General features: G+C 39.7%; 1 protein-coding gene across 8 annotated transcripts in view; it reads right to left on the minus strand.

Annotated features, from left to right (window-relative positions):
• The window catches only part of RAD18 (RAD18 E3 ubiquitin protein ligase), a 122795-nt gene that overhangs the window by 15479 nt on the left and 79946 nt on the right, over nucleotides 1–27370 (minus strand). For 4 of the 8 annotated variants that reach the window (XM_024105008.3, XM_005288494.5, XM_065550840.1 and 1 more), the window contains exon 12: nucleotides 23161–23223. The exons of 2 other annotated variants lie outside the window; for them this stretch is intronic. In XM_024105008.3, coding sequence (XP_023960776.2) covers nucleotides 23161–23223 — 63 coding nt within the window. Of the gene's footprint in view, nucleotides 1–23134; nucleotides 23224–27370 lie in introns of all 8 variants that reach the window. 2 more of the 8 variants (XM_065550839.1, XM_024105009.3) reach the window with 1 other exon arrangement.

Here is a 27370-nt window from a genome sequence, read left to right on the forward strand (position 1 = left end):
AGTCAGGAGGCAAGTGAGTGAAGGTCTACTTGAAGAGTGATCATAGGAGCGCCCCCTGAAGTCTATATCCAACCTGAAGGCTTGCACCAAGGAATAGCGGAAAATAAAGATGTGGACAGAACTCCATGTTGCCACTCTGTATATTTCAGAAATGGGGACATCTGCAAAGCAGGCTGTAGAAGCACAGGTAAAGTGAGCCCTAACTGAACTGGTGGGTCTTTATTGGCTAGAGTAACACAATCTGAGATCCACCTGGATTGTCTCTGTGAGGATACCGATTGACCCCTAACCCTCTCAGCAAACACCACAAAGACTGGGCATGCATCTGGTTTGGTTCTGTCCAGATAAAAAAAAATAAATAAAGCCCAAACATCATCTAGCACATGAAGTCTCTCTTCATCTGGAGACGAATGATGTTTCAGAAAGAAATCTGGATTGCGAATGCATTGGTTGATATGAAAGTTGGATACCAGCATAGGCTGATATTTGGAGTTAGACCTAAAGGTGACTCTGTGTCCTTGTGAAAAAAACATGTATAGCAGACCCTCCATGAGAGCTTGCATCTCCCCTATCCTTCTAGCTGAGATGACCACCACCAGGAAGGTGATTTTTACTGACAAGCAACAAAGAGAATACTTGGCCCTTGGCTCAAAAGGGGGCCCTATCAAGGAATAACGCACACTGAAACCTTGAAGTCTCAATACAGCAACTCCTACACAAGTGGACCCCAGAGCGAAGTACTACAGCTTTCAGAATCAGAGCCATTTTCTCCATGAAATGAAAAGTGCAGTTCCAGTGACAAGTTCACTTTCTAGTAAAGCAAAAAGATGTTCACCATATTGTTACAGTAATCTCCAGGGATCAGATTTTCAAAGATAATTTAATGGCATATAAACAGGTTATATGATTAACTCTCATTGATTTCAATAGGACATGGGTTCCTAATCTGCTTATAGACGCGCCTGAAAATCTCTCCAGGCAGCTCTCTGTATCTTTAAACTCTTAAATATGTATGGAAATCTGGCCCCAAGACCCTATTCAACAAACTGAGGAAGTGCCAGGCCTCCGGGAAGTATTTCCATATACAATGTATGAATTAAATTGAAAGCCCCAGATGAACCCCTAGAAGCTGAGTGAATAAACAAAGTCTTATCTGACATTCTGAACATTTAACATTAAAGGGATAGTGTTTCAGTGTGAAATATATATATTTTTTAACCTACTGCAGTTACAAGGAACAGAGAAGATAATTACAGCTGAAAGAAGTTAAAGAATTCTTTAATGTTTTCAGTTTGTTCATTTGACAACACTGTAGGTTTGACTTGACTAGGATTTAAAAATGCATAATTAGGAAGTGTTAGCTAACACACATGCACTAACACATCCTAAAAGTGTAATGTAGACAACACAGTGTACTGCTGCCAACTCTAAGTGCTTAAAAATCATGAGTCAGGCTCCAAGAAACCATGAGTATTAAAAAAAAGTGTATCAATTTGGTTAGCTTTTTGTCTTCTAGTTTTTTAACCCTTATGGGTCATGTTTTTAAACATTTATCTGAAACCATGGATAGAAACTTAGCTTTAATTAAAAAAACAAAAACAAAAAGAATTGTATATAATTATATGACTGTAAGCGGTGGGGGTTTGGTAAAATACACCAAATATCTTGAGAGTTTGCCATTCTGGATACTTTTAACACATTCTAGCTGCTCATGTTGAAGCCCAGGCTCCTCCAGGAGTCAAGCTGATCAGCTACTACATTAATTATAATATAGGTATTAGCTGACATGACTTAACACATCTTTATTGAAGTCAAGGCAACCCTTGGGTGTATAAGTCAGTTTCACAGCTCTGTGGGTGGTGGATGGCACTTCCTGGCTCAGGCACTAGGCAGTTGGGTGCCTAGATTTAATTTTTTAATAAAGCTACTTTCGAAAGAAATTCTAATATCACCATAACAACAAATGCTTTATGAAGCCCCCATGATCTTGCAAATTCCAGGCTTATCTGAATTTTTAGGCCCTGACCTTATCCCTTACCATTAGGGGTGGCCAACCTGAGCCTGAGAAGGAGCCAGAATCTACCAATGTACATTGCCAAAGAGCCACAGCAGCCCCCCCATCAGCTCCCCCACCCCGCTCCCAGCATCTCCCACCCACCGGCAGCCCCGGCAATCAGTACCTCCCCCTCCCTCCCCGCACCTCCCGATCAGCTATTTTGTGGCATGCAGGAGGCTCGGGGGGGAGGGAGGAGGAGCAAGGGCACTGCAGGCTGAGGGGAGAGGGTGGGAAGGGTTGGAGTGGGGGCAGGGCCTGTGGCAGAGCCAGGGGTTGAGCAGTGAGCACCCCCACGGCACATTGGAAAGTTGGCGCCTGTAGCTCCATCCCCGGAGTCGGTGCCTATACAAGGAGCCACATATTAACTTCTGAAAAGCCGCATGTGGCTCCGGGGCCACAGGTTGGCCACCCCTGCATTACATGCACATAGATTTCTGCTTACAATCAGGAACTATTTTCGTATTTGTGAAATTAAAAAAGATATACACTCTTCCTACGCTTTAAATGAAGAACTACATCTGCCAGTAAAGCTATGAAAGTTTAAATTTGTACAGACTAGTATGTATCTGCTTCAGAGTTCCATTAATAGCGGATCAGACCTGTGAAAGAATTGTGGGTTTTATGATAAAAGCATGAAATTTGCTAGGCTTAGGGCATAACCTAGAAGATTTTCATGTATGGAGCCATCACCAATTCATGCCACGATAGCTGTGGCAGACATTTTAAAATCTGAATGCATTTTCCTGATGTTTTTCTGATCAATTGGGTTTTCATTTCTGTGCATTTATATTCATATTGTCTCAGGTGTCCTAAAAATTAAAGTAATGAATTGTGATGGCTTGAAATTATATGAAAATATTAAGAATTAACATGTTCTGTAGCATGTCACCAGGGAGTATTTACTAAAATATTATACAGAAAAATAGCATAGTACGTTTATAAGTTTCTAAACATGAACAGTAAGTTACATTTCTCTTTGCTAATAACATTTCAGATTGATCTATGCATAACAGGATATTGCTGTCTCTCAAAAAGATTGAAAAAAGGCAGCTTATGTAAACACACAGCCTAAAATGAATTAAGAAACCAAAAAAAGTCTTTCACGTCTTCAATATACTGAAATATCAGAGTCCCCACCATTTTTCAGGGAGAGCTGCAATTTGGTCTTGGAGATCTCCCTTGCAGGAGGTCATCTGAACAAAGGGAGATTATTTCCCTTTATTATTATTTCACTTGCTAGTCTCTGTTAATGACTTGGCTTTGTCCTGCAATCTCTCTGTTACAAATGTGGTGTACTGCTGCTGCCCGATCTTTTTAACCTCCCTAACAGGGACAATCACAGCAGGTTCTCTAACGCCTTTGGTGTCCAGTTTAAGTCAACATACTCTTCTGAAAAGGGGTTACACGTCTTCTGACCTCAACAAATATCTTGACTTGTCGTGCAAAAGAAGCCAGGACACCTTTCATCTGCACAGGTTGCTTGGTGTTAGACCCATTTCAGGTGGTTCCTTTCTCTGGAGTGGCTTCAAATTCTCCTATCAATCTGACCACCTCTGGTCACTCTATCATCCAGTGCCAAAGGACCTCTGGACTTTGTGTGAGACCAACAGCTCCACCATCCCCCTTTGATTATTGACTTATTTTGCTCATGAGCATGGTTAAGTCTGATTGCAAAGAAAACATGCATCTTGTGAATGGTGAAGTTCCCCTTTAGAAACACTCTAGCTGTGTCTGGATGCATGCATGAAGGCTTACCATATCTAGGTGGTGAACAGGAATCCAACAAGCATAATTAGTATGAACAAAGAACTAGGGTGACATCTTTCCAATGGATTCAATGTAGAGAGCAAAGTTTTGCCTGGTGGACTGACAGCACATAGGTCTATATAAGAAGTTCCAGATGAAGCATGGGATGCCAGAAGTGGAACATGGACTTTTTTTTTTTTTTTTAAAGTTTTTGCTTGTGACACAATTTATCATACCCCATGGAAACCTCATCTTCCCTGAGAGCTTGGGTATACAGAGTATATGCATTTTGGAGCAAGATGTATAGATTGCTGGTAGTTACTTTGAGAGTATGACTAGTATATGTAATATGAGACACTTTCAGGGAGGAGTCAACCATTCCTGGGGAGGCCACTCTGGCCTGAACAAGGGCTTCTGTCCATCTACTATCTTCTAGACAATCTCCTTTAGACTTGCCATTTCCAGATGTATACCACCCAGGATAATGATAAATTTGTCCTCTGCACACCCACACTTTATGTTTGATTATAGTGAAAATGGGCTGATCCACAGTGATCACTGATACTTGGCATGACTTTAGGGAATGTGCAGAATTCCTTATAACACTCATGGTGTGACATATCATTGCCACAGACTTGGAGTCGTCTAGAAGGAGTGGAAAGAACTGTGATGGCTGGGGTAAGTCTGGCACTGGCTGTCTGCTGGCATGATAAGCTACCTAGGAAATGTCTTGATCTCTGTTGAAGGTATCCAATCTTGCTGCCTGCCTTACTTGATCAAGCCACCAGCATTCTTCTTGCAGGGCTTGTGTAACCAGCTGGTAATCATTCTTGATATCAATATCTGCAACAGGGATAGGAGCATTGGTTTTCTTCAAAATCAATGAAGTCGTCTTCACTGATGCTGCAGTCTCACAATCTTGGGTGAGAATTCCATAGACAACTCCCCCATCTTGCGTACTAGGATGCTGAAAAAGTGATATCCCAGTTCCGTGGAAGGAGTCTGTTGCTGTGGTTGAGCTAGGATTATTCTCTATGCTGTCTATGGCCGCAGTAGTGAACAGACCACCACGAAGCTATAGAGGACAGACTACATTCTCATCCTTGAAGTGTTGTCATGCCCTGTTTGCTATGCTGGTAGAGATGGCCGCCAGTCAGAAGATGGACAATCCAAGTTTAAAGACAGTATTAGCTTACTTTTTCATGTCTGTGCATGAAGCGTCAAACCAACGTAGACTGGTAAAAGTGTTTCTCAAGCTTTGTTGTGATACAAACTTTCTATTCCTTCATGGAGAGGGATGTTGTTATACTACAACTCAAAAGTAAGGGTGGCCGGATAAATGGAAACTTGTTCTGACTGAGTTTTAATGTTTGGATTATCCAATATCCTGGGCATCAGTGCCAATATTGACTCGGGCACAGATTTTGCTTGGCATCCTGGGTCAAATGATCCAGTAAACTCTGTTTTCATTTGAAACGTGATTTCATATAATTTTTGCTGTTTGGGCCAGGTGAAGTGCTGCTTCGTCACAGTCTTCCTCACATACTTTTTGGAAGGCTGGTCCAATATCCTGATTGAAAGCAAGGAACATATTGTGTCCTTCTCTGTGTGCTTGGAGATCTGGAATGCGTGAAAGGATACAAGACTTTAATTCAGTGCTGTGAATGTGCCCAACCAGTGTCACCCTCAGCTGTTCTAGCCTAGCAGTAGAGAGCCTTTTGAGGTTTCTATTTAAAGACTGGAGCCACGTCTTCATTCGGTCTTGTCTCTTCAATGTATACTATCAGTTCAGCAAAAGCAATTCCATGGGACATCATCTGTGTTGCTTTGCTCAGTTTTCCTCTCCTTGATTTTGGAAGACACCAAACATCTTGCATGATCATGATACTCTGTCTCTTGCGCCACACTCAGTTTTGCAAGTAAGTGCTGGTTTTGCACCTGGCATGCACACCTGCAGATTCTATTAGCAATGTCAAGGGTATAAGCCTCATGGAGGTCTTTTGATGGTATGTGCATTTCACAAATAAAGCATGTTTCTTTTTCTGGAGGTTCTTTGTGCTGGTCACTTAAATGTGTTCATTTCCTCTGCAGTTCATCAGGGCGATCCATAGCTTTCTCCGTTTTTTTTCCCCCCCTCGGCCCTTTTAAGTTTGGTCCTGTCAAACATGATGTAGCAAGATTTGTGCCAACACCACTGTTCTTGTTCAAATTTTTTTCAATACCATCACCATCATTTAATCTATGTATTTCAATGGATATGGCAAATGCATTCAATTTATGGAAACATCTGAAACCTTCTGCTAGAGTCCGATAGAGCCAATATGCTCTCTTTTTTTATTCTTCTGGATTAATCAACTCTGCACTTTTGTCTTCCTGATAAAACACACGCTGCTCCAATCAGTAGATGAAAGGGATGTTTCTGTTGATGGCCCTGGCTCTCAAACAAGCTTGAATCTTTCTGACATGTTTGAAGTACTATCAGTAGCCAATAGTAATCCAACATCTTTCACTAATGTGTACAGTTAATATTACCCAAATCACCAAGCAGTTTTCACGCAACAAAAGTAGCATCTGAAAGAAATGACTAAATTGTGCCACGACCACAATGAATCAAAATATGTTCTTACACCAATGTTAAGGTCAGGCTGAAGCAAAACCAAGAATATATCCCTTGTATGTCCAATTGTTAAATGTTATTTGCCAATTATGACAATGTTATTAAAATTGCTGCCATAGCCACATGGGATGAGTTGGCGATGGCCCCATATCTGAAAATCTTTATTAGGTCATGCCCTAAGACTGTGGCAAATTTCATTCTTTTACCATAAAACCCACAATTCCACTTTTTTGGTATAATAGACATGGAATGTTACAGATGGTCTTTAGCAATACAGAACATTCTCTGAAAGTAAGCATGGGTTCAGGTATTTCTAATCCATCTGGGGAATAAGAGGTGGCGATTATAGGACAAAAATGACTGCTGAAATATCTGAAGGAATTAGTTTGAGAAATACTATATATGTTTGTGGAACCCAGACAGTCATTAAGTAAATTTATTAATCTGAAACAATTATTCAGTTGTTATGACTACAGATCAAATGATTCTCTGAAACGAACCCAGTTAATCAACAGTGTTTATGTGAAGTGGGACAAAATCTTATATGTTATCCTACCATTAACAAAAATGTATTTTAAAGTCAGTATGTTCTTTGCTTTAAGAAAAAGGATATTATATATTTTGAGAAATGTAACAACAAAAGTGCAGATTTGCCTATAGTTGTCCTAAACTCTGAAGCAGATTTATTTTTAAAGGATGGGGAAGAAAAAAGTCTCTCACTCCACTAGAGTTTAGAAAAGAGATGGATTAATCTGAAACAAAGACTAGAATGTACTCTTTGAGACACTGTTTTTCAAGGAAGAGTTCTACAGGCGTTCAGGTAATGTTCATAAATTTTTCAGAGTAATTATGCATTGTATTCAAACAGATTTTCAGAAGTGCTCACCACCTACAGTTAAGGCCAGACTTTCAAAAGATGGTCAGCATTCTGTAACTCCTACTGAGAACAATGGGAGCTACCATATACTGAGTACTTTTTGAATGCTTAAGTGGGAACTGCTGGTAACAGATATTTTGGAGGAAAAAAATCAAGCCTATAACGTCAATTTACTTTTATAGTTTCTGCTGGACTAGTCCTTTTACAATACGCATTTTATTATTCAGCCCTGTTCCCACAGTGTGTGTGCGCTCTACATGAGCAAACCCCTCAGCCTGTGATGAGCTCCACAGAAGTCAATGGGGCTTTTTGTGGGCCAAATGGTCAACTTACTCGGAAACACCTTGTATAATCAGGGTCCAAGACTTCAATTACTGAAGATTTTTGTTTTAAAAACAGACTCAAGTACACTAATACATTCATTTTAATGACAATAATGGGTTTGTTCACTTAAGTACAGATCCACCATTGAACTGTAGATAAACTGGTGTCACTCCATTGAAGTCAAATCCCAAACAAGTACACTTGCCCTTCTGCTAACAAATGAAGATTTTAATATTTTTAGAGACGGGGATGAGGTAAAGAATCCGTAGTATTTAAAAAAAAGGATTTACTTGATCAATTACTTAATGGAGGAAGGGGGAGGAAAACAGGGAAAAAAAACCAACCCAAACCCATAATCCCAGAGGACATAGCTGCTCATCTCCATCTCAGGAGAAGTGAAGTCTAGGTAAGCTAATAAAGGTTATTAACAGAATCAAGTAAAATGAATGGCCATTTAGCCATAAAATAATAGTTTCATCAATATAGCAAAATACACTTAACTGGTGCACCCTGATGGCATCTAAAATTGCCAATTAAGCTATGATCTCATTAAGCAAATGTCTACTGAAACCTAGCATGCTTTGCAGTGATGCCAGACTAAACATGAATTTACACTGTACCCATGAGTTTAATTAAAAACAAACTAAGCTAAAATGAATATAATGAATTTAATTGACAGGACTGTAGGTTAGTTAAGAAGCCAGTCCGAAAAACTCATTTGGATACCAGAATGGAACAACTTTGTGGGATTTTTATGGAACAAGAGCCTTTAAGGAACCAAGAAGCAACTAGCAGCTGTAAGATACAATAAAAACCTTTAAGAAGGGTATATGAAAATAGACTAAGTAAACAAAAGTGCTAGTAAGCCATTGTGAAGCACCAAATACAAACAACTGGAAAAATATCAGATCCTAGGCAGTGACCCAATTTAGATGGCCATGACAATCAGCTATCAATTAAATGTATGCTATTACAAGGGTAATGAAAGTCACCCTTGTTTAAACCTCATCAGTGCTGATCAAAATCTATTGTGTATTTACCAAAATACAGATATACTCAGAATGCTGATTATGTCAAATTGGCTCCTTACTCTACAGATCTTCCCTGTACGTCAGAGTCATATCTGCTTATTCACCAAGGCTATTCGTTAGGCAATGAGTTGTAACATGAGTGGACTCTTGTGCCCATGGAAAGCTCCACTGAAGTCAATGGGAATCTGCCCACGCACACTACACTGCAGGATTTGGGTTTACATCCCAATCCCAAACTCCCTTTAGCTCTACTGAGCAAATGCGGGTATAGAAAGGTGAAGCTGGATTCTCCATTTTGTTTCATAACCACCTCCAACAAAATTTGGCATTTATATTTTAACTGCAGGACCTTTACTCTTGGAGAAAAGGAAAGGTTGATTTTCAGATCCCATGTCAAGCTGACAGTGTAGAGTTAAAAAAATCCACTTTTTTTTCTACTTGTACACTGAGCAAATAGGATCTGAAAATCATCTACAATAAATACAGAAGCCTTTCATATTTTTATAGTCACTGTAGTAGAAAGAGAGCCTAAAATGTAAGCCCTTATATCAAAGGGCTGGTATGAGGCCTAAGCTAAAGTAGAGGCCAAGCTTTGCTAATATAAAGTAAAGTTAGCAAAAGTCAGGCTGTGAGCAAACGTCAGGCTCTGCAAGCTTGCAAGTTCACAAAATCTGTCAAGAACAGGGCTGATATTGCAGAAATACACATTCCTAAGAAGTGCTAGTCACAAAATACTTGTGCGAACACATCCTGATATCAAGTGGTACCAAAACATCCCGAGATCAAGGATGGGACAAAAACATTCCCCAAGGATAACAAGATACACTGACCCCTCCTAAAAAGATACGGTCAGGATGACACTATGTAATAGAGATGTTTTAATCAAACCAAGATGTACAAGGTGATGAGTGATAACAAGCCACGCCAGGGGGCAGTAACTAACTATGTCAGAGGGGCAGTACTAACTTGTTTGTATCGGGGTATAAGATTTATCTCAGAGGGAGCATCTTTGTGTAGCCTAAGGAGGAACAGAAAATCCCATCGTTGACTAAGCTGGTCCATTGTTACGGGCATACATGTATTAATGGTCTGGTAGAGTCTGCAAAATACTAGTAACGTGCTTTGTCAACAATAAAGCTGGCTGGGTGCGTTCATCCCTTAACAGAGCTTGTGGTCATTGGGTGGTTCGCTCAAGGTCTGCCGTGTGCCAGCTGTCTGTGCAGGGCTGGGACGGCACACAGATGAAATACACGCACACACAGCCAAACATTACATCAACATCTTACCACAGTCACCTTTCAGAATAAAATATTTCATGGGGAACTGTATAGGTCATGTATTGGGAAGTGGAGATTTTCATTTGTCTGAAGCTATTCCACGTTGCATCTGATTGTACCTGGTGCAAAACGTACAAGGTATACAGTGTGCAAAATGAACTTGTGTTCTCATACCAGTTTTCAGTGTCATCACCCCAAAACTACTGCAACTGCCATGCAAGTTGGCTGAATGAAAACAAGAACTGAATGGGCATGCAAACTGAATTACTCTCTCACCCTTAGAACTGACCCACTGTGCTGAAGCACAATGGAAGGGGAGGTCTGGGGAAGTCTGCATTTCCAGTGCTCACGGCATACCAGTTCTGTGGATAACGACAAACTTTCAGACTGCATGGCTGTCCATCTGGTACCCTTCACATCCAACTCAGGGGCTCCACCCTCACCTGGGGAGGTACCTTCCACCAGCACCAAATTTCACTTTGTTCTCAAAATTAAAAAGGAGAATAAGAAATGGAAGAATCTCCTATATCAGCAATATATTTATTATAACAATTTTCCTCTGCCCCCCTCCCTGAAAGGATACAATAGAAGGATACATAGATTTTTTTTCTGCAGCTTCATTAATATCTCAATAGAAAAACTGCAATATCCAGGTTTCATTCAGAGTTCTAGTGAAATTGAATGGAGAGTCGGGCAGGACAGGATCCACCACTGCTAGGTGAGCTTGCTCTCTAACACCCACCCAAACCCTATAGACCTGCCCTCCATACTGGGCCAGGAGACGCATGTGTGTGCATATGCCAGAACCCAGTGATGGGCATAACAAACCATCTAGAACCTTGCCAGGACCCACCATTTGAGAATCACTGCCTTAAATGGTGTCTAGGAAGCCATTGCAAGCCTCCTTGGCATATTTGAAAAGGTAGCAGCTTGATTTGTTACTTCTCCAGAGGATGAGAAGCAGCAAACAAAAAACAAAACAAAAAAACCTATCTGAAAGCAAAGGGAACATAAAAATTGTGCTTTAATACATTTCAGGAATGAGCCCAAGACTTAGGTTAAAAAAAGTGGCCAAAAGGCCAGTAAAAAGGAATACGATGTTACCAAGCTGCCCATTTCCACACTTTTCATTAATAACTATTAAGTGCAATAAATAAAATAACTAATCTTTGGATTTACTGCTTCAATATTAACTTGTAACTGGTGTATGTCAATGTACACTGATTAGTGCAAATAAAGAGGGACTCCAGAAGATTAATGTAACATCTCTATGGTGCTCATTAAAAGCTTTATGAGACTAGGCAATTTATTAACTGCAGCATATGAATACTAAAATATCCTTTATTAGCTCTACCACTTAAATTAATATATACAACAAATAATCCTGTTGCAATCAATAAAACTGATAATACTGCCCTGGTTTGGAACTTTTTCATTTTCAAACTGTTGTGTCTGAACCAAGGTAATGCAACTGGAGAAGTTGATAAGATCAGACCAACTTTAAGTTACTGGAAAATAAAAGGTAGAATTCAATTAAAATCCAAAAACTACAGTCTCAATTATGCTCTGTCTTGATCTGCCTAGGGCCAGGAATAACCAGATTAGCTACCTGAGAGCAGAAGTGTATAGATTGCTATCTGGTTTCTGATGGTCTTTCAGAGGACCCTATTCGTTTTGAAATTTGTAACATACCTGTCACCCTCATACTAGGTGTACTGTCAAACACTAAAAACAAAACTATTGCCATCAAATAATCAAAAGAAAGACCCTTTTCTGCCACTGCCACTCTCCACCTTTTACCCTCAGATACCCTCAAATTCTCTCATAGCCACTAACCCTGAAAAGAAAGGGATAAATTACAAGGCATCGGCATCATACCCTAACGGCTGCCATACTGGGCTGTGGTATATCCTGCCAAAGTCAAGGACTCCCCATTGAAAGCACTCTGTCATCTGGCTTCAGGAGTTCAACAAAAGAATCCTAGCTGATTGTTCCAGCTCTGAGTGGAGACTGAAAGGAGTGCATTAGAAAAAGTGGAGAAGTATCCAAAGCTAATTTCCCATTCATAGAAATACATTCCGCTGCATCATCACCACCCTACACAAATTAAATTACTGAGCTATCCTTTTACTACTCAACACAGAGCAGCTAGTTGACATATTCATTGTAATCCATTCAGTCCCAAAGAAAGCCTTAATTTCCAACAGAATAAATGTCATTAGGGTGGAAAACATGAAAAACACATCAAATAAAAGGTTAGAGGATTGTTAAATGTTCTGAATCAGACTTGACAGAAAGAATGGTCATTTAGCTGAGGAATAATCATTTCTCTATTAAGGTTACAAAAATCATCCTGCTTTAAAAACCATAACAATGAACGTCAGCTGTCCCATACAACATAAAATTGTATGGGTAGTAATATTTATTAGCCTCTTCTTCATAGAAAGGAAATGTGGCTTCAGAGAATTAATTAAGTATTTTTAAAAAGTGATGTTTAAAAGGGGACTGTCAAGTTAAAGCTGCAGGTTTTGTGTTTTTTTGGATAAAAAAAATCTTTATTGTACCTATGTTACCAACAAGTAAGGTAGATAAGGTTCCTAGTCAGTTTTACTCTGTAGGTTCTCACACAATACTGTAATGTTGGATTTGCAAATACTAAGTGGGTAAACATTTCTATTTGGATACATATTTAAAAAAAATTCCTCCCATCATAAAACCTACATTTTGGGTCTGATCGCAGAATCATAGAAATGTAGGACTGGAAGGGGCCTTGAGAGGTCATCCAGACCAGTCACCTTTACTGAGGCAGGACTAACTATTATCTGACCACCCCTGGTGGGTGTTTGTCTAACCTGTTCTCAAAAATCTCCAGTGATTGACATTCCACAACTTCCCTAGGTAATTTGTTCCACTGCTTAACTACCTTTAGAGTTAGGACATTTTTTTCCTAATGTGTAACAACCTAAATCTCCCTTGCTGCAATTTAAGCCAATTACTTCTTATCCTCAGTGGTTAAGGAAAACAATTTATAACAACCGTTTACATATATTACTGTGCCGCCCACCCCTCCCCCATCTTCTCTTCTCCAGACTAAACAGTTTTTTCAGTCTTTCCTTGTAGGTCACCGTTTTCTAGACCTTTAATCATTTTTGTTGCTCTTCTCTGGATGTTCTCCAATTTATCCACATCCTTCCCAAGGTGTGGTGCTCAGAACTGGACACAGTACTCCAGTTGAGGCCTTATCAGTGATGAGCAGAGTCAAAGAATTACATCTCATGGCATGCTTACAACACTCCTGCTAATACATACCAAAACGATGTTCACTTTTTTTGCAACAGTATTACATTAGTTTGTGTTCTACTATAACCTCCAGATCCTTTCCTGCAGTACTCCTACTTAGGTAGTCATTTACCATTTTGTATTTGTGTAATTGATTATTTCTTCCTAAATGTAGTTCTTTACATTTATTGAATTTCATCCAACTTATTTCAGACCATTTCTCCAGTTTGTCCAGATCATTTTGAGTTCTAGTCCTGCCCTCCAAAGTGTTTGCAACCCCTCCTAGCTTGGTATCATCCACAAACTTTATGAGTGTCCTCTCTATGCCATTATCCAAATATTTTATGAAGATATTAAATAGAGCTGGATCCAGAACAGATCCGTGCAGGACCCCACTCAATATGCCCTTTCACCTTCACTGTGAACCACTGATAACTACTCTAGCCTTTCCCAGTTGTTCACCCACCTCACAATCGGCTTGTCTAGGCTATATTTCTCAAGTTTGTTCATGTGCAACAGTATCAAAAGCCTTAGGGCTTGTCTACACTGGCACTTTACAGTGTTGCAACTTTCTCATTCAGGGGTGTGAAAAAACACCCCCCTGAGCACTGCAAGTTTCAGCGCTTTAAAGTGCCAATGTAAACAGTGCACCAGCACGCTATTTCCCTCGTGGAGGTGGGTTTTTTAGAGCGCTGGGAGAGCTCTCTCCCAGTGCTATGCCGCGACTACACAAGCCACATTAAAGCGTTGCTGCGGCAGTGCTTTAACATTGCCAGTGAAGACGTGCCCTTAGTAAAGTTGGGATATATCTACTGCTTATCCCCTATCCACAAGGCTTGTTACCCTGTCAAAGAAGGATATTAGGTTGGTTTGACATTATTTGTTCTTGACAAATCCATGTTGATTGTTAGTCATCCCTTTATTTTCTTCTAGGTGCTTACAAACTGATTGGTTATTTGGTCCAGAATCTTTCCAGGTACCAAAGATAAGTTGACTGACCTATAATTCCCTGGGTTGTCTTTATTCCCCTTTCTATAGACAGGTACTATATATGCACTTTTCCAACCCTCTGGATCTCTCCCATCCTTTACAAGTTCTCAAAGATAATTATGAATGGCTCAGAGATCTCTTCAGCTAGTTCCTTAAGTATTCTAGGATGCATTTCATCAGGCCCTACCATCTTGAAGACATCTAACTTCTCAGTAATCCTTACCTTGTGCTTTTCTTGCTTTAGCCTCAGATCCTACCCCATTTGAACTGATGTTCACTATGTTAGTCATCCAATCATTGCTAACTTGATAGGTGAAAATTGAAACAACTTTGGCCAATGCTGTGTTTTTGGTGATTGTCCTTCCTTCCTTGAGTAATGGGCCTACCTATCTTTGATCTTCCTCTGGCTTCTCATCTGTATTTGTAAAATGTTTTCTTGTTACCCTTTATGTCCCTAGCTTATTTTTTGCCTTGGCCATTCAATTTTGTCCCTACATGCTTGTGGGGTTTTTTTTATATTCATCTTCCATAATTTGACATAGTTTCCACTTTTTATATGACTCTTTTTGGAGTTTTAGGTTGTTGAAGATCTCCTGGTTAAGCCAGGGTGGTCTCTTACCATACTTCCTCTCTTTCCTATGCATTGGGATAGTTTGCTCTTGTGCCCTTAATAAGGTTTCTTTGAAAAAAACACCAACTCTCCTGAACCCTTTTCCCCCTTCAGACTTGCTTCCCATGGGATCTTACCTACCAATTCTATGAATTTGCTAAAGTTTGCCTTCTTGAAATCCATTGTCCTCATTCTGTAATTTTCCCTCCCTACCATTCCTTCGAATCATGAACTCTATCATTTCATGATCACTTTCTCCTAAGGTGCCTTTCACCTACAAATGCTCAACCAGTTCCTCCAGTTTGTCAGAATCAAATCTAGAATCGCCTCTCCCCTAGTTGCTTTCTCCATCTTCATTCCAAAAATATATTGGATAACCTATGCCCTGTTGTATTATCTTCCCAAAAGATGTCTGGGTAGTTGAAATCCCCCATCACCACTAAGTCCTGTGTTTTGGATGATTTTGTCAGTTGTTTAAAAAAAGCCTCATTCACCTCTCCTTTCTGGTTAGATGGTCTATGGTAGACATCTACCATGACATCACGCTGGGTTTTTTTTACCCCTTTTATCCAGAAACTTTCAACAGGTCTGCCTCCCACTTCTACTTCAATCAGTGCAAGCGTATGCATCTTTGATATACAAGGCAACACCTCCTCCCTTTTTTCCCTGGCCTGTCCTTCCTGAACAAACTGTACATTTCTATACAAATATTCCAGTCACATGAATTATCCCACCAAGTTTCTGTGATGCCACGTATGTCATAATTATGATTATTCACCAGTATTTTTAGTTGTATATTCCCCATATTTCTTGCATTAGTAAACAGACATCTAAGATGTTCATTAGGTTTCCCCGCTATATTCCCTCTAGTCTTTCCTTTGTCCCTGCTGTGACTGCCTGTTTTCCCCCAGATTCCAAACTTTCACCCAGGTCTCTCTGTTTTGGACTTACCTGTGGGCTTTTGTCTCATACCATTAAACCTAGTTTAAAGCCCAGTTCAGTAGGTTAGCCCATCTATATCCAAAGATACCTTCAAGAAAGCGGAAGACTATCACTTTAACCATTCTTTACCTTTCAAAGTTGATCTAAGTGCCGGAAAAAAGGTAAAATTTATATCAGAGTTCAGTATTAACTTTTATTTTTGTACCATATGTTGAAAAGCCTTCTTCCTATATTTATTAGATTTTTCTGTTTAGTATACTCTAGATAGAAGATGACAATATATTTCACAAATGTTGGCTTTTGTTTTAAAGAGTAGCTAAACTATAGTATAGTATATGGCTAAGAAACACTGATCAAAACTATCTGCTGTGCCAGTTGTATCTATTTCTGTCTTAGCAGCGTATGACTATCCTTGCAAGAACAGATTACTCAAGTCACAGAATAAACTTGAAATCTCATTCTATGCAGATATTATACATTTTACTATTTTAGCTTTACTGCTTGACTTCTTCCAAAGTAGGAGACTATTCACCAGTATGACAGACTGTACCCCTTATGACAGGTTCCCCGCCGGGGTGCCACCTGGAACTGGGGTACCAATGAGCCCCTTGACCCACCAGCCAGGGCTCCCTAAGAGATGATACAAGCAGGCTGCAGATTCTTAAAGGGCAAGCTGCACTTGCTTTACAGCTTGGAATCCCCAGGTGTTTCATTCACAGGCTAAAAACCCCTTTAGTTTGGATCCAGCACTTCCCCCAGTTCAGTCTTTGTTCTTCAGGTGTTTCCAGGAGTCTTTGTGTGTGAGCGGTGAAGAACCCCAGATGATGTCACTCCCCTTCCCTTATATAGCTTTTGCATATGGCAGAAACTCTTTGTTCCCAAAGCTAGGTCCCCAGACCGGTCAGTGGAAAAATACTGACATCCCAAGATGGAGTCTAGAGACATGTGGTCTCATCACATGTCCTTGTAGAGTCATAGCAGCCATCACTCACAGGCTGTTTGGAGCGTTCACAGGAGGGAGATAAGCTTCTTCTAAGCCCTACTGTTTTTTCCTACTGGCCCATTGCCCTGGATAGGCCCTTTCCCACCCACTATCTAGACCCATCTTGTCTAGTGGGCGTTACCCAGGTGTAACTACATTTGAAAAACAGATGCACAGTCAATATTCATAACTTCAGATACAAAAATGATATATGCATACAAATAGGATAATCACATTCAGCTAATCATAACTTTTTCAATGACACCTCACATGACTTATCTTGCATAAAATACATAATTATGACAACTATATCCGAATAATATCACTGAAGAATATGGGGAGCAGTGTCACACCTCTATATTCACAACTTTTACAAGACTCATAAATTTTGTACAAAATATGCTTTGTGAGGTATCATTTGAAAACTCATAATTTGCTGATCATTATTGTCCTGGTAAAATATTGTGGCAACATTGCATGTAAATATTCTACTGCCTGATGTTACTAAGGCATATTCCAAATTTGGAGAAGCAGCCCAAACCAGTTCCTCAAAGACAAACTGACACCTCAGCCAGGTGTCAACAAAATCAAATGGACTATCAGCTGGGTAAGTGGCCATTTTTTGGCAGGAAAAAGGGTGTGAGCGAGAAATTTACATTTTGGCAATGGAACAGTTGAAGGTTACCGTGTAAACAGACTGGCAGTTGCCTGAACCCCAGCTGGAGATGATTCTCAAAGAAAAGGATATAAAAATGAGGAACAGAAGACACAAACCACCTTTCTCCCCTTATCGCTACTCACAGCATCAACAATGTTTGAAAGACAAAGGCAGTATCATTTAACTTGGGAAGTGGTCCTGGCTGAAGGAATCCAGCCAGATTGCTGTGAGCATATGGGGAGAGAAACCTTTTGCTTTAAATTCACTTAGCTTGTAAAGTTAGGTACTAGTTTGCATTTTACCTTTTATTTCTTTGTAACTAATTCTGACTTTTATGCCTCATTACTTGAAATCACTTAAAATCTATCCTTCTGTACTTAAACGTTTTTATTTTATCTAAACCAGTGTGTGTTTGGATTGAAGAGTTTTGAAACCACCCATTTGAGATAACAGGGTTTGTGAAGATCCTTTTCTATTAATGAAATGACAGACTTTCTATGAGCTTGTACTGCACAGAAGGAAACAGCTGGGAAGTACAAAATGTATATTTCTAGGAAAAAGTCTGGGACTGGGTATTTGTTGGTGTCACCCCAGAACAATTCCGAAGTGGCTGGCTAGATGTACTTATATAACTCAGCTGGGAGTAATTTACATGCTAGAGGAAGTGTGAGAGCAAGGCCAGTGGTTGCTCTCACAGCGAAGCAGTGTAACAGGCATCCCAGATTGGAGAATTGAGTTCAGCAGTCCAGACTGTACCCTGGAGAATGTTACTAATGTCTTCTTCACTAATATATATAGAAAGATATATTAAATGAAGTTATAAAACATACAGCCAAAATCTGTAGCCTATCCATCTACTATTTGACATAGTATCCCCTTCTTGCAAATATTTATAGAAAAGTATGTGATAACAATGGTCTGTATCTGGCTTGACTAATTTTAAATAAACTCAGTTCCACACACATGCCATTCTGACTGTTCCACAATGTACCTGTTTGTGATTTTACATCATAAACTCTTCAGGCTAAGGCACTTGTTTGATATAGTTTACCTATTGTACAGCTCAGTGTCCACTTACTGAAGTATAAATAATGTTCTCTAATTAACCTGAAGAACATGAAGCATAATCAAAGTTGTAGTTTACTTTCTGCTCTAGATTCTTGTGCACAAATCAACCTGTCCACATGTTATTACAGCTTGGCTGAAATAAACCTATCAGATGTTTGACTAGATTCTCTGGTTTAGAAAATTACCAGGGGCAAGAAATGATTTTTCTATGAACAAGTCATCTTGCTAATATTAATTTCCCACACTGCTGTGCAGAAATATTCTGCATAGGAGAACAGAAACTCTGCAAGTTTCAACTGTCTCTTCCACTACAGAACATGGTCTGCAAACCCACAAAGAAGCTAATGGTTCCACTCCCTTAACTTTTGGATTTCTGCTCAAACCGAATCAATCATTGGCACTCTCTGGATCACAGTTTCAGTGGTGCAAAAGAGAGCATAGGATTTTTATTCTGTCATCACTGGGAAAACTAGCCACATGTCATTGCCTGATAGTTTAAAAATGGTGGCCTTCCAGTTTAAAAATGGTGGCCTTCCACCTATGACTCAGAGGATGATGATGATGTTGGGAAAATAAGAGTCCCTCCACCTGGGAGAGATTTTTAGCTGCCCCATTAACCTTTGCATGACATTCTCAAAATACATGGCAATGATAGAAATATCCTCACATGGAAAGCACGGATGAAATACTTGTACTTTACTCAACAAAAAACAGGACTGCAATTAAGTCTTATAGTAAAATATTGAAAAAAATATTCTGTAATCAGTGAGATAAGGTGCTACTATTAAGCCACGAGCTAAAAAGATGGAAAAAAGGAAGATATCCATCTAGCTGATGAGAAGTGATAAAAATATTGTATAAAGGAATGAAAGATATATACACTGCTGCAGTTTGCTTTATTCATGCATATGGCCACATTACTCCACATGATCACTGTGGAAGACTCCAGCTGTGGTCTGAGAAGCAAGAAACCAGCCTATTCTTCTTGGAGCATATAATGAGACCTCTCTACAGTACAGGACCAAATTCTCTCTGAATCTTTCAGCCCTCAGCAAGCGGGCTGTGCTCTGGGCAGATTCTGGGCATCTAAGGGAGAAGGATTCCTTCTCCTCCAAGCAGTGGGACCACTCTGCAGCTACCGATGCAGCAGAGCCCTCTAGCAGCTGGGCTCCCCCTTTTCTTTGATCCTGCTCCCATTTCAAGCCAGTGGAAATTTTGCCACTCATTTCAATGACAGCAACATCCAGTTCCATTGTATCAGAAACTGTTAACTGATGTTGTTTCTTTTATATTATGGGATATTATGTATTAAACAAATTGATAAAGATGCATTTTCTAAAATCTGGAAACTACATTTGAACTGAATACATCTAGCTTATAACAAGCTCCCAGTTCATTATGGATAATGTGTGAAGTCTTCAGCATAAGAAATGCAAATATATACCCTGATGTGCTTTTTTGGTTTGCTTTTATAAATTTCATCTAATTTGTATTATGCTTTCAGTGGACATAAAATATATCGATGATGATTTCTCTTTTAAGAAATTGTAACCCAAAAGGAAACATTACGAGCAGTGGAGGTCAAATGTCATGCTTCAAACAATCATTTAGGACAAATCTAAAGACCTTTCATCTGATATTTCCTTCTTTCCTTCTTTCATCTGATATTCTTCTTTCATCTGATATTGTCAGATGATTATTATGTTTGTCATCTGCAATAACTTCTCTGTTGATTCATATTTGAAACCACGCACTGTAGTCATTTTTTGACTAAGCAAGTTTCAGTCAATAAGCAATCGCTTTTATATGGTGCACCAAAATGAAATTTGTTGATCTGGATGTATCATTTTGTAGAAACATTTACAAGAGTACGGATCTGTTCTGCAAAGGTGCATCGTGGTGGTGCGGGAGAGGGGGAGGAGTTCTCACCACATTTGCCCTTCCTCTTCAAAAAAATAAATAAATAAAAGCAAATATGTAAACATGTACCCTGATTTATATGCTGATCAAAAATGGGAGACTAAAGAGAGATATAGGTAGCTTCCTAACTACCCATCAAGATGGAATATTTTATATACCTCTCTCCCCTTGTTAACCACAAGAACTTCAAAGAAACAAATATAGTTCTCATTTTTGTAGCTTCTTAGCAGTATAAATCTGTTCCTTAGCCACTTTTATTTGTTACTTTTTCAGCCTAATAGTTGCCTTTGAAACCAGTTATTAGTATCTGAAAGGAAACAAACCCAGCAACACTTTTTCAGTACCTTGCAGTAATGTTACCTGAATTGAACCAAGAAAGTGACATTTTCAGGGAAGTGACTAAAGGTCCCAGATAAGTCTTTATGGACATTCCAATTGTCTAAAGAACAAATGCAAGATAAATATATACATATTTTGCCAATGGGAGGTATAAGAAATCACCGCAAATCACATTGCTGCTGGGTTTGGGAAAAATAACATGTACAATATTTCATATTTTAGCCTTGAGTTATTTTCGTCCCATTTTCAACTTCACTTGACAGAATAAAAAGGTACAATCTATTCTACCCCTTTCAAGCCCAATCCTAAAATAAACTACTGCCCCAATAAACTTCAAGAACAGGATCTCTTAGATTTATGTTCAAATGACATTCAAAATAACTGTAGATAAGCAAAGGGGACCAGTAACCAACTCTGTCATGTCACGCTCGATAGTATGTTATGGTCCAAGTATTATAACTCATTTGAAGGAGTTTACATCCCTTACTATGTTGCCAAAACCTGCATATCGATCATACAATGATACTCGCATGTGTCTTTTCAGGAAGAGGGTGTTTGAGGAAGGAGTCAAGAGGTTCATGCATGAGTATACCCTAACTATTAGGAGTTCTAACTCCTGCCTGCTGCAAAGGCAACTACGGCTGCTTGCCTGTTGGGCTAATGTTCTAGACCAGCGGTTCTCAAACTTTAGCAACACGAGGACTGCCGTTTTGATTTTGAAATTTTCATGGACCCCCAAACCCACCACTCAGCCACAGGCCCTGCCCCTACTCCACCCCTTCTCCCAAGGCCCCACCCGACCCCATCTCTTCCCCACCTCTTTCAGCCACCTCCCCCAAGCGCGCCCTGTCCATGCTCCTCCCCCTCCCTCCCAGCGCCTCCTGCATGTTGCGGAACAGCTGTTCCCCTGCATGCAGGAGGCACTGGGAGGGAGGGTGAGGGGTTAATCAGCAGGGCCAGTGGCCACAGGCATGATTCTGTCCCCTCCCCAAATGCACCCCAGCCCCCGCTTCTTCCCCTCCCTTCCAGAGCCTCCTGCACACTGCTGAACAGCTGTTCCCTGGCATGCAGGGAGGAAAGGGGAGGAGTTGATCCCTCCATGGACTCCAGTTTGAGAAACACCGTTCTAGACAATGGAAACAGCAGCAGAGAAAAATCATGAGGAAAATGTTACAATGCAGACTACAGCACTGGAAAATAGGTAAAACTGAATATTTTATGCTAGTCTCAGTAAATCACTTTTAGGTGCTGTCAGAAATTATGCTTATGAACATTCTTCTTCTAAACATCACATATTTCTCTTCTAACCAAGGGCTGTTCTACACTAAACTTCTAATGATTACTTATTTGATACTTTACTACTGATTAACATTCCCATTGATTTTTGGCACCATTATAATCAAGGCCTTGTCAGTGTTTCCATTATAAACTGTTATTATCCAGTACAGCACCATACTTTATTGAGTAAATAATATACACACTTTTAAGAGTTCCAAATTTTATTTCAGTTATGGACTATGAGGTTTATGAAGAGCTGCATCAATCCACTGAACACACATGTTCTTGGGATAATTTCGCCAATTAACTATTCTAAGGACTTCCTTAAAAAAATTAATTCACAATTAAGTCGGATATGATTCCTCTAATATCACCCTCTTATGCCCAACTACTGCAGCTGGCATGATATTCAAGCAGGGATTCCAGCACCAGCAGAGGGACCTTACATGCAAAATTAGTTCAGTCCTCCGGGCATACTGGATTTTTCAGAAATACTAACTAGTCCAATCGTATGACTTAAAAAGTCACAGTCTCGCATGACAAACTGCAGTATTGTTGCAGAATCCTTCCAAATCTTGATTTCTATTTCCTCTTCTGAGGATTTTAGAAATTTACTGGGGATAGGACACCGGACTGGGACTCTGAACACCTTGGTTCTATTTCTAGCTCTGCCACTGTTGTGTGATCTTGGGCAAAACCATCTATCACTCTATGCCTCTATTTCCGCTCCCACCCTTTGTGTGTCTTGATCAATTTACACTGTAAGCTTTTGGGACATGGGCCATTTCTCACTATATATTTATACAATGCTTAGTACAATTAAGCCTGATCTCAGATGGGACCACTAGACACTACCATAATGCAAATAATTAAAAAGTTATTTTCTGTTCTAAAAAACGGGTGAGCTTTTAAACGCAAAGGAGCGGGGACTTCTCCCGCCACACAAAAAGAATCCAAAATGAATACTTGAAATAAAATGTGCTTGATTTGTAAAATTTGTGATGCAAAATCTTCGAACATTTCTAACTCCATCGTGGCATTCTTAACTACAAGTTTTCTGTTACTTGTTTATTTAAACCAAGCTTTTTTATTTATGCAGAGGAAACAATTAAATGGCCTAAAATAGTCTCAACCAATTACCTCATTCATCCATGTACTGTACTCACTTATCTGATGACTCTGAAACCATCTCAACTTCTTGCAGATCTCTCAAAATATCTGAGCTGGAGCTGAAAGGATAATATATTAAAAAAAAAAAAACACCTTTTAGTCTATATATGCAATCCTTGACAATTATCCAGAACTGGACTTTCAATAATAAATTAATTCTCATGGAACTTCTTATAGCTCCCCGATTCTCAGGGTGATTCTTAGCTGATCAAGGCTCCAGTATAGGTTAGTGAGGCTAAAGGACCACACGCCAGCTGAGCATAGCCAGAAGGCAGTATGTTCTGGCCACTTCTCCTTCCCACTTCTTGAACCAGAGCTCACCCGTGTGAGCAGGGAGGAAAAAGCAGCCATGTTGGTGGAATTCTCAACTGGCCAGATCCAACTGCTTTCCCTCCTCTTTGCACCAATCACGTAGTACAAGGGGGAGGGGCGCATATTAGCATAGAGAAACTGGCCCTTTAGTTGCCGTTTAGGTTAGCATCATGAAATAAAGACTCAAATGTATTATGTGAGCACCACCATGGAGCAGTTAAACATGACAGCCACAAGATTAACGAGTCTGAAGGAGATGAGAATAGTAATCCTTGTCTGTTTACAGGGTCCATCATGCATGAACGGTTTGATTAGGCAGATTTTAATGTAAAGAGATTGTGTCGAGTTTCTTTTCAAAGATAAATATTTTCCTGTCAATTTTTCTGTCAAACCTTTGATAGCAGAATAGCAGAATATCAATTACTTTACAAAATTTATCACCTCTGTTGAGGAACGACAAATTAAGTGTAAAAATCCTAATTATACTGAATTGCCATTTTCCAAACAATAAACCAATGTACTGTCGTTTTGGCTTAACTCCACTCCTTGTCCACCTCTCACAATCATTTCACAGGATTTTTTTCAAGTGTAGGGAACCTATTCATGTTATGGTGAACAAACTCTCCAAGCACTAAAATCATGTAACATCATTGAAGAGAAAAGCTTTTTTTTTTTTTTTTTTTAAATAATTTCAATATATTGGATCAAAACCATGAAAATGTACGAATAATTTAAGCACAAATAAGTGAAAAATGAAAAAAAATCCCTGTTCAAACTAACGGATGATAAATGTCAGAGTTTCTTATGAACAATTTAATCACATCATGGTCACCTGTGGAGCAAAAACGTGCTGCTTTTGTGGAGCATCACAAATTTTATTCCCTAATGACTCCCATCTGAACCTCGTCTTTCCAATCTCCAACTGATTCCTTCATTCCCAACATTCATATTGCTACTGCATCTGCTCCTTCTGGCCAAACAAATAATCTACTTTATATTTCCTCCTGCCTGCCAACTGCTGCTCCAACACGTCCTCTTGCTCGGTTTCCAACCCTCTCCAGGTTTCCCAGTGCACCTAATCTAAGCCAGCTCTCCCGCTACCTTCTACAACCTCTGACACTCCACACAGCACTAGGATGGAATCTTAATGAGACAGAGTGCCATATTTTTTAAAATAATTTAAGAATGACTGTGCCAGTGTGCAGCCGGTATATGTGGCTGGGAATCGGTATCAGAAGTTCCTAAATCCCAGTGCAATGCTTAATATACGAGGCAACACTGTCCCAGTCAGTGCTTGAATCAAACACGTATATCATTTTCCGACTTTCCTTTTAAAAATGACAATTAAAGGCCAGAACGTGTACATAAAAATTAGGATCTGTTCATCCATTACCAGTTCTCTTCTTCTTGCTGCTTATTCCCCAGATGAAAGTACAATCCTTGATTGCAAAGATTACAATTAGTTGCCGTAGAGATAATTGTGAAATCACTAAAAGGATTAGGATTTCAGAGAAGAAATAAGCTACCAAAATCAGATTAAGTGCTATGAAACAGTGAGACTTCTTATGCGAATGTGCCTGCAGCGTTATTGTAGAAAGCTTGGGATATTACCTCACCCATTTTGTGTCTCTGTGCAAATGTGCTCAGTCACAATGATGAAAAGGGAAGATAAAAAGCAGAACCAATGGAGGTATACGGACAAAATTATTTCAAAGCAGAATGGGTTTTCAAAGTTTCCTGCGAAGCATTAGACTTTTTCCAATGACTCCTTTGTAGCATTTGTGAACCACTGAATAAAGAATCGGTAATTAACAATTATAATAAAACATATAGACTACCATAATCTGAAATTAAGAGCAGCGATTGTGATTATGGGGTAAATATCTTTCTCATGCACCAATTCTGGGCCGTAGGGCTTGGCACAAGAGAGCCCCACTGGGGCCAACGGGAAGGAATTTTGTTTCCCCCACAGGATGCAGAATGGGAGAAAAGTTGCTCCATGACTGCCTGGGATTTCCACTTGAGTTGCATCTGGCTTACGAACGGACACTTGCCTGGTGGGCTCAGTAACTCTCCAGATCAAGCTTTAGCATTCTAAACAAGCTCCAAAGGCTGTTGTGTATGCGCGAATGTATACAATCATTAACATGGCTACATAAACATAAACCACGCAGTTGACAGCAGTGAATGACAGACTCTTCCCCCCCAAAACAAACAGAAATGTCTGACACCCCTCCAATTCCATCCTTCCCACAAGCAGGAAAGTTAAGAGGAGAGGAATGATTTAACGTGACCTATGTAGAAGTCACTTGTGTTACTCAAATTCAGCAAAGCACTTAAGCACATGCTTCACTGTAAGCACGAGCAATCCCATGAATTCTGAATGTGACTATTCATGTGCTTAAACACTCTGCTGAATCAGGTATTGAAACACCAGCCCTGTCACAGAGCACCAGCATACTGTACCAGCTAAGAGCTGAAGAAACAAATGGACTGTGATTTTATAGTTAATTCAACTCTCAGGGGCTGGGGAGATGGGGAGGAAATAATTGGTTACTGTGCAATAATTCAACTAATCTGAGAAAGTTAACTAAAGTAAAAAGATACATCAGAGCGCCTGAAGGAAAAAAAAAAAAGTTAATTTGCCATGCCCTTTATAGCCCCATAACAAATAAGCATACTTAAAGAGAAAAAAAAAAAAAAGAACAGCAAGCAAAGGAATGCAAAGTAATTGTTGCCTGTCATATAGTCACTTCACTGTGCATAGGTAATTTAAGGATCTCAGATCACTCTGGGTTTGTGGGATCTTAAATGCCGTAAATGTCCAGACACAACAGAGCTCATTAAGAATGGAGTAGCAGGCCTGCCTAGTGGTCTAATGAGAGCAAATTCTGTTGTCACAGCAGTGACCACTGTCTGAGTGCACACCCTGGAAAAAAATATCCCATATTATTCTTGAGATGGCTCCTCTGACCAAGGCAGAAGCAGCACTGGCAGGCTGCAGCAACCAATTAAGAAGGCACTCAATTGGAATAGATTTGATGTACACTCCCATTTATCTGAATGGCCTTGTGGACACCCAAAACTTTCGGACAACCGGATGTTCAGATAAACCCACTAATAACTTCTTAAGTAGCCTCTTTGCACCTGTTAGCATTCAAGGTTTTTTTTAATTGATTAGCACTACAGGTGCTTAGCAGATAATTAGCTGGTGATTAATACAGGGGTACATGGGGGACACACTGTGAATCTGTATAATTAGGATTTTCAGATAAAGGGAATTCAGATAAACAGGAATATACTATATACACACACTAATCTTAAAACAATGCTACACTGTTGACTTCAGTGGAGCTACTGCAGCTGTGCACTGGTTTAAGTGATAACCAGCCCACATCCTATATGGGTAAGCAGAAGCGTAATTCGATGCACAGACATAATGAAAGAAAAAAAGAAAAAAAGAAAAAAAAAGCCCTGAGGAGTCCTTGTGGCACCTTAGAGACTAACAAATTTGTTTGGGCATAAAGCTTTTGTGGGCTAAAACCCACTTCATCAGATGAATGGAGAGAGAAATACAGTAGGCAGGTATATATATTACATCACATGAAAAGATGGGAGTTGCCTTACCAAGTGGGGTGTCAGTGCTAACGAGGCCAATTCAATCAGGGTGGATGTCGCCCATTCCCAACAGTTGACAAGAAGGTGCGAGTATCAACAGATGGAAAATTACTTTTTGTAGTGACCCAGCCACTTCCAGTCTTTATTCAGGCCTAATTTGATGGTGTCCAGTTTGCAAATTAATTCCAGTTCTGCAGTTTCTCGTTGAAGTCTCTTTCTGAAGTGTTTTTTGTTGAAGAATGGCCACTTTTAAGTCTGTTATTGAGTGTCCAGGGA

This window comes from Chrysemys picta, chromosome 7 (assembly GCF_011386835.1).
Source record: "Chrysemys picta bellii isolate R12L10 chromosome 7, ASM1138683v2, whole genome shotgun sequence".
NCBI lineage: Eukaryota > Metazoa > Chordata > Testudines > Emydidae > Chrysemys > Chrysemys picta.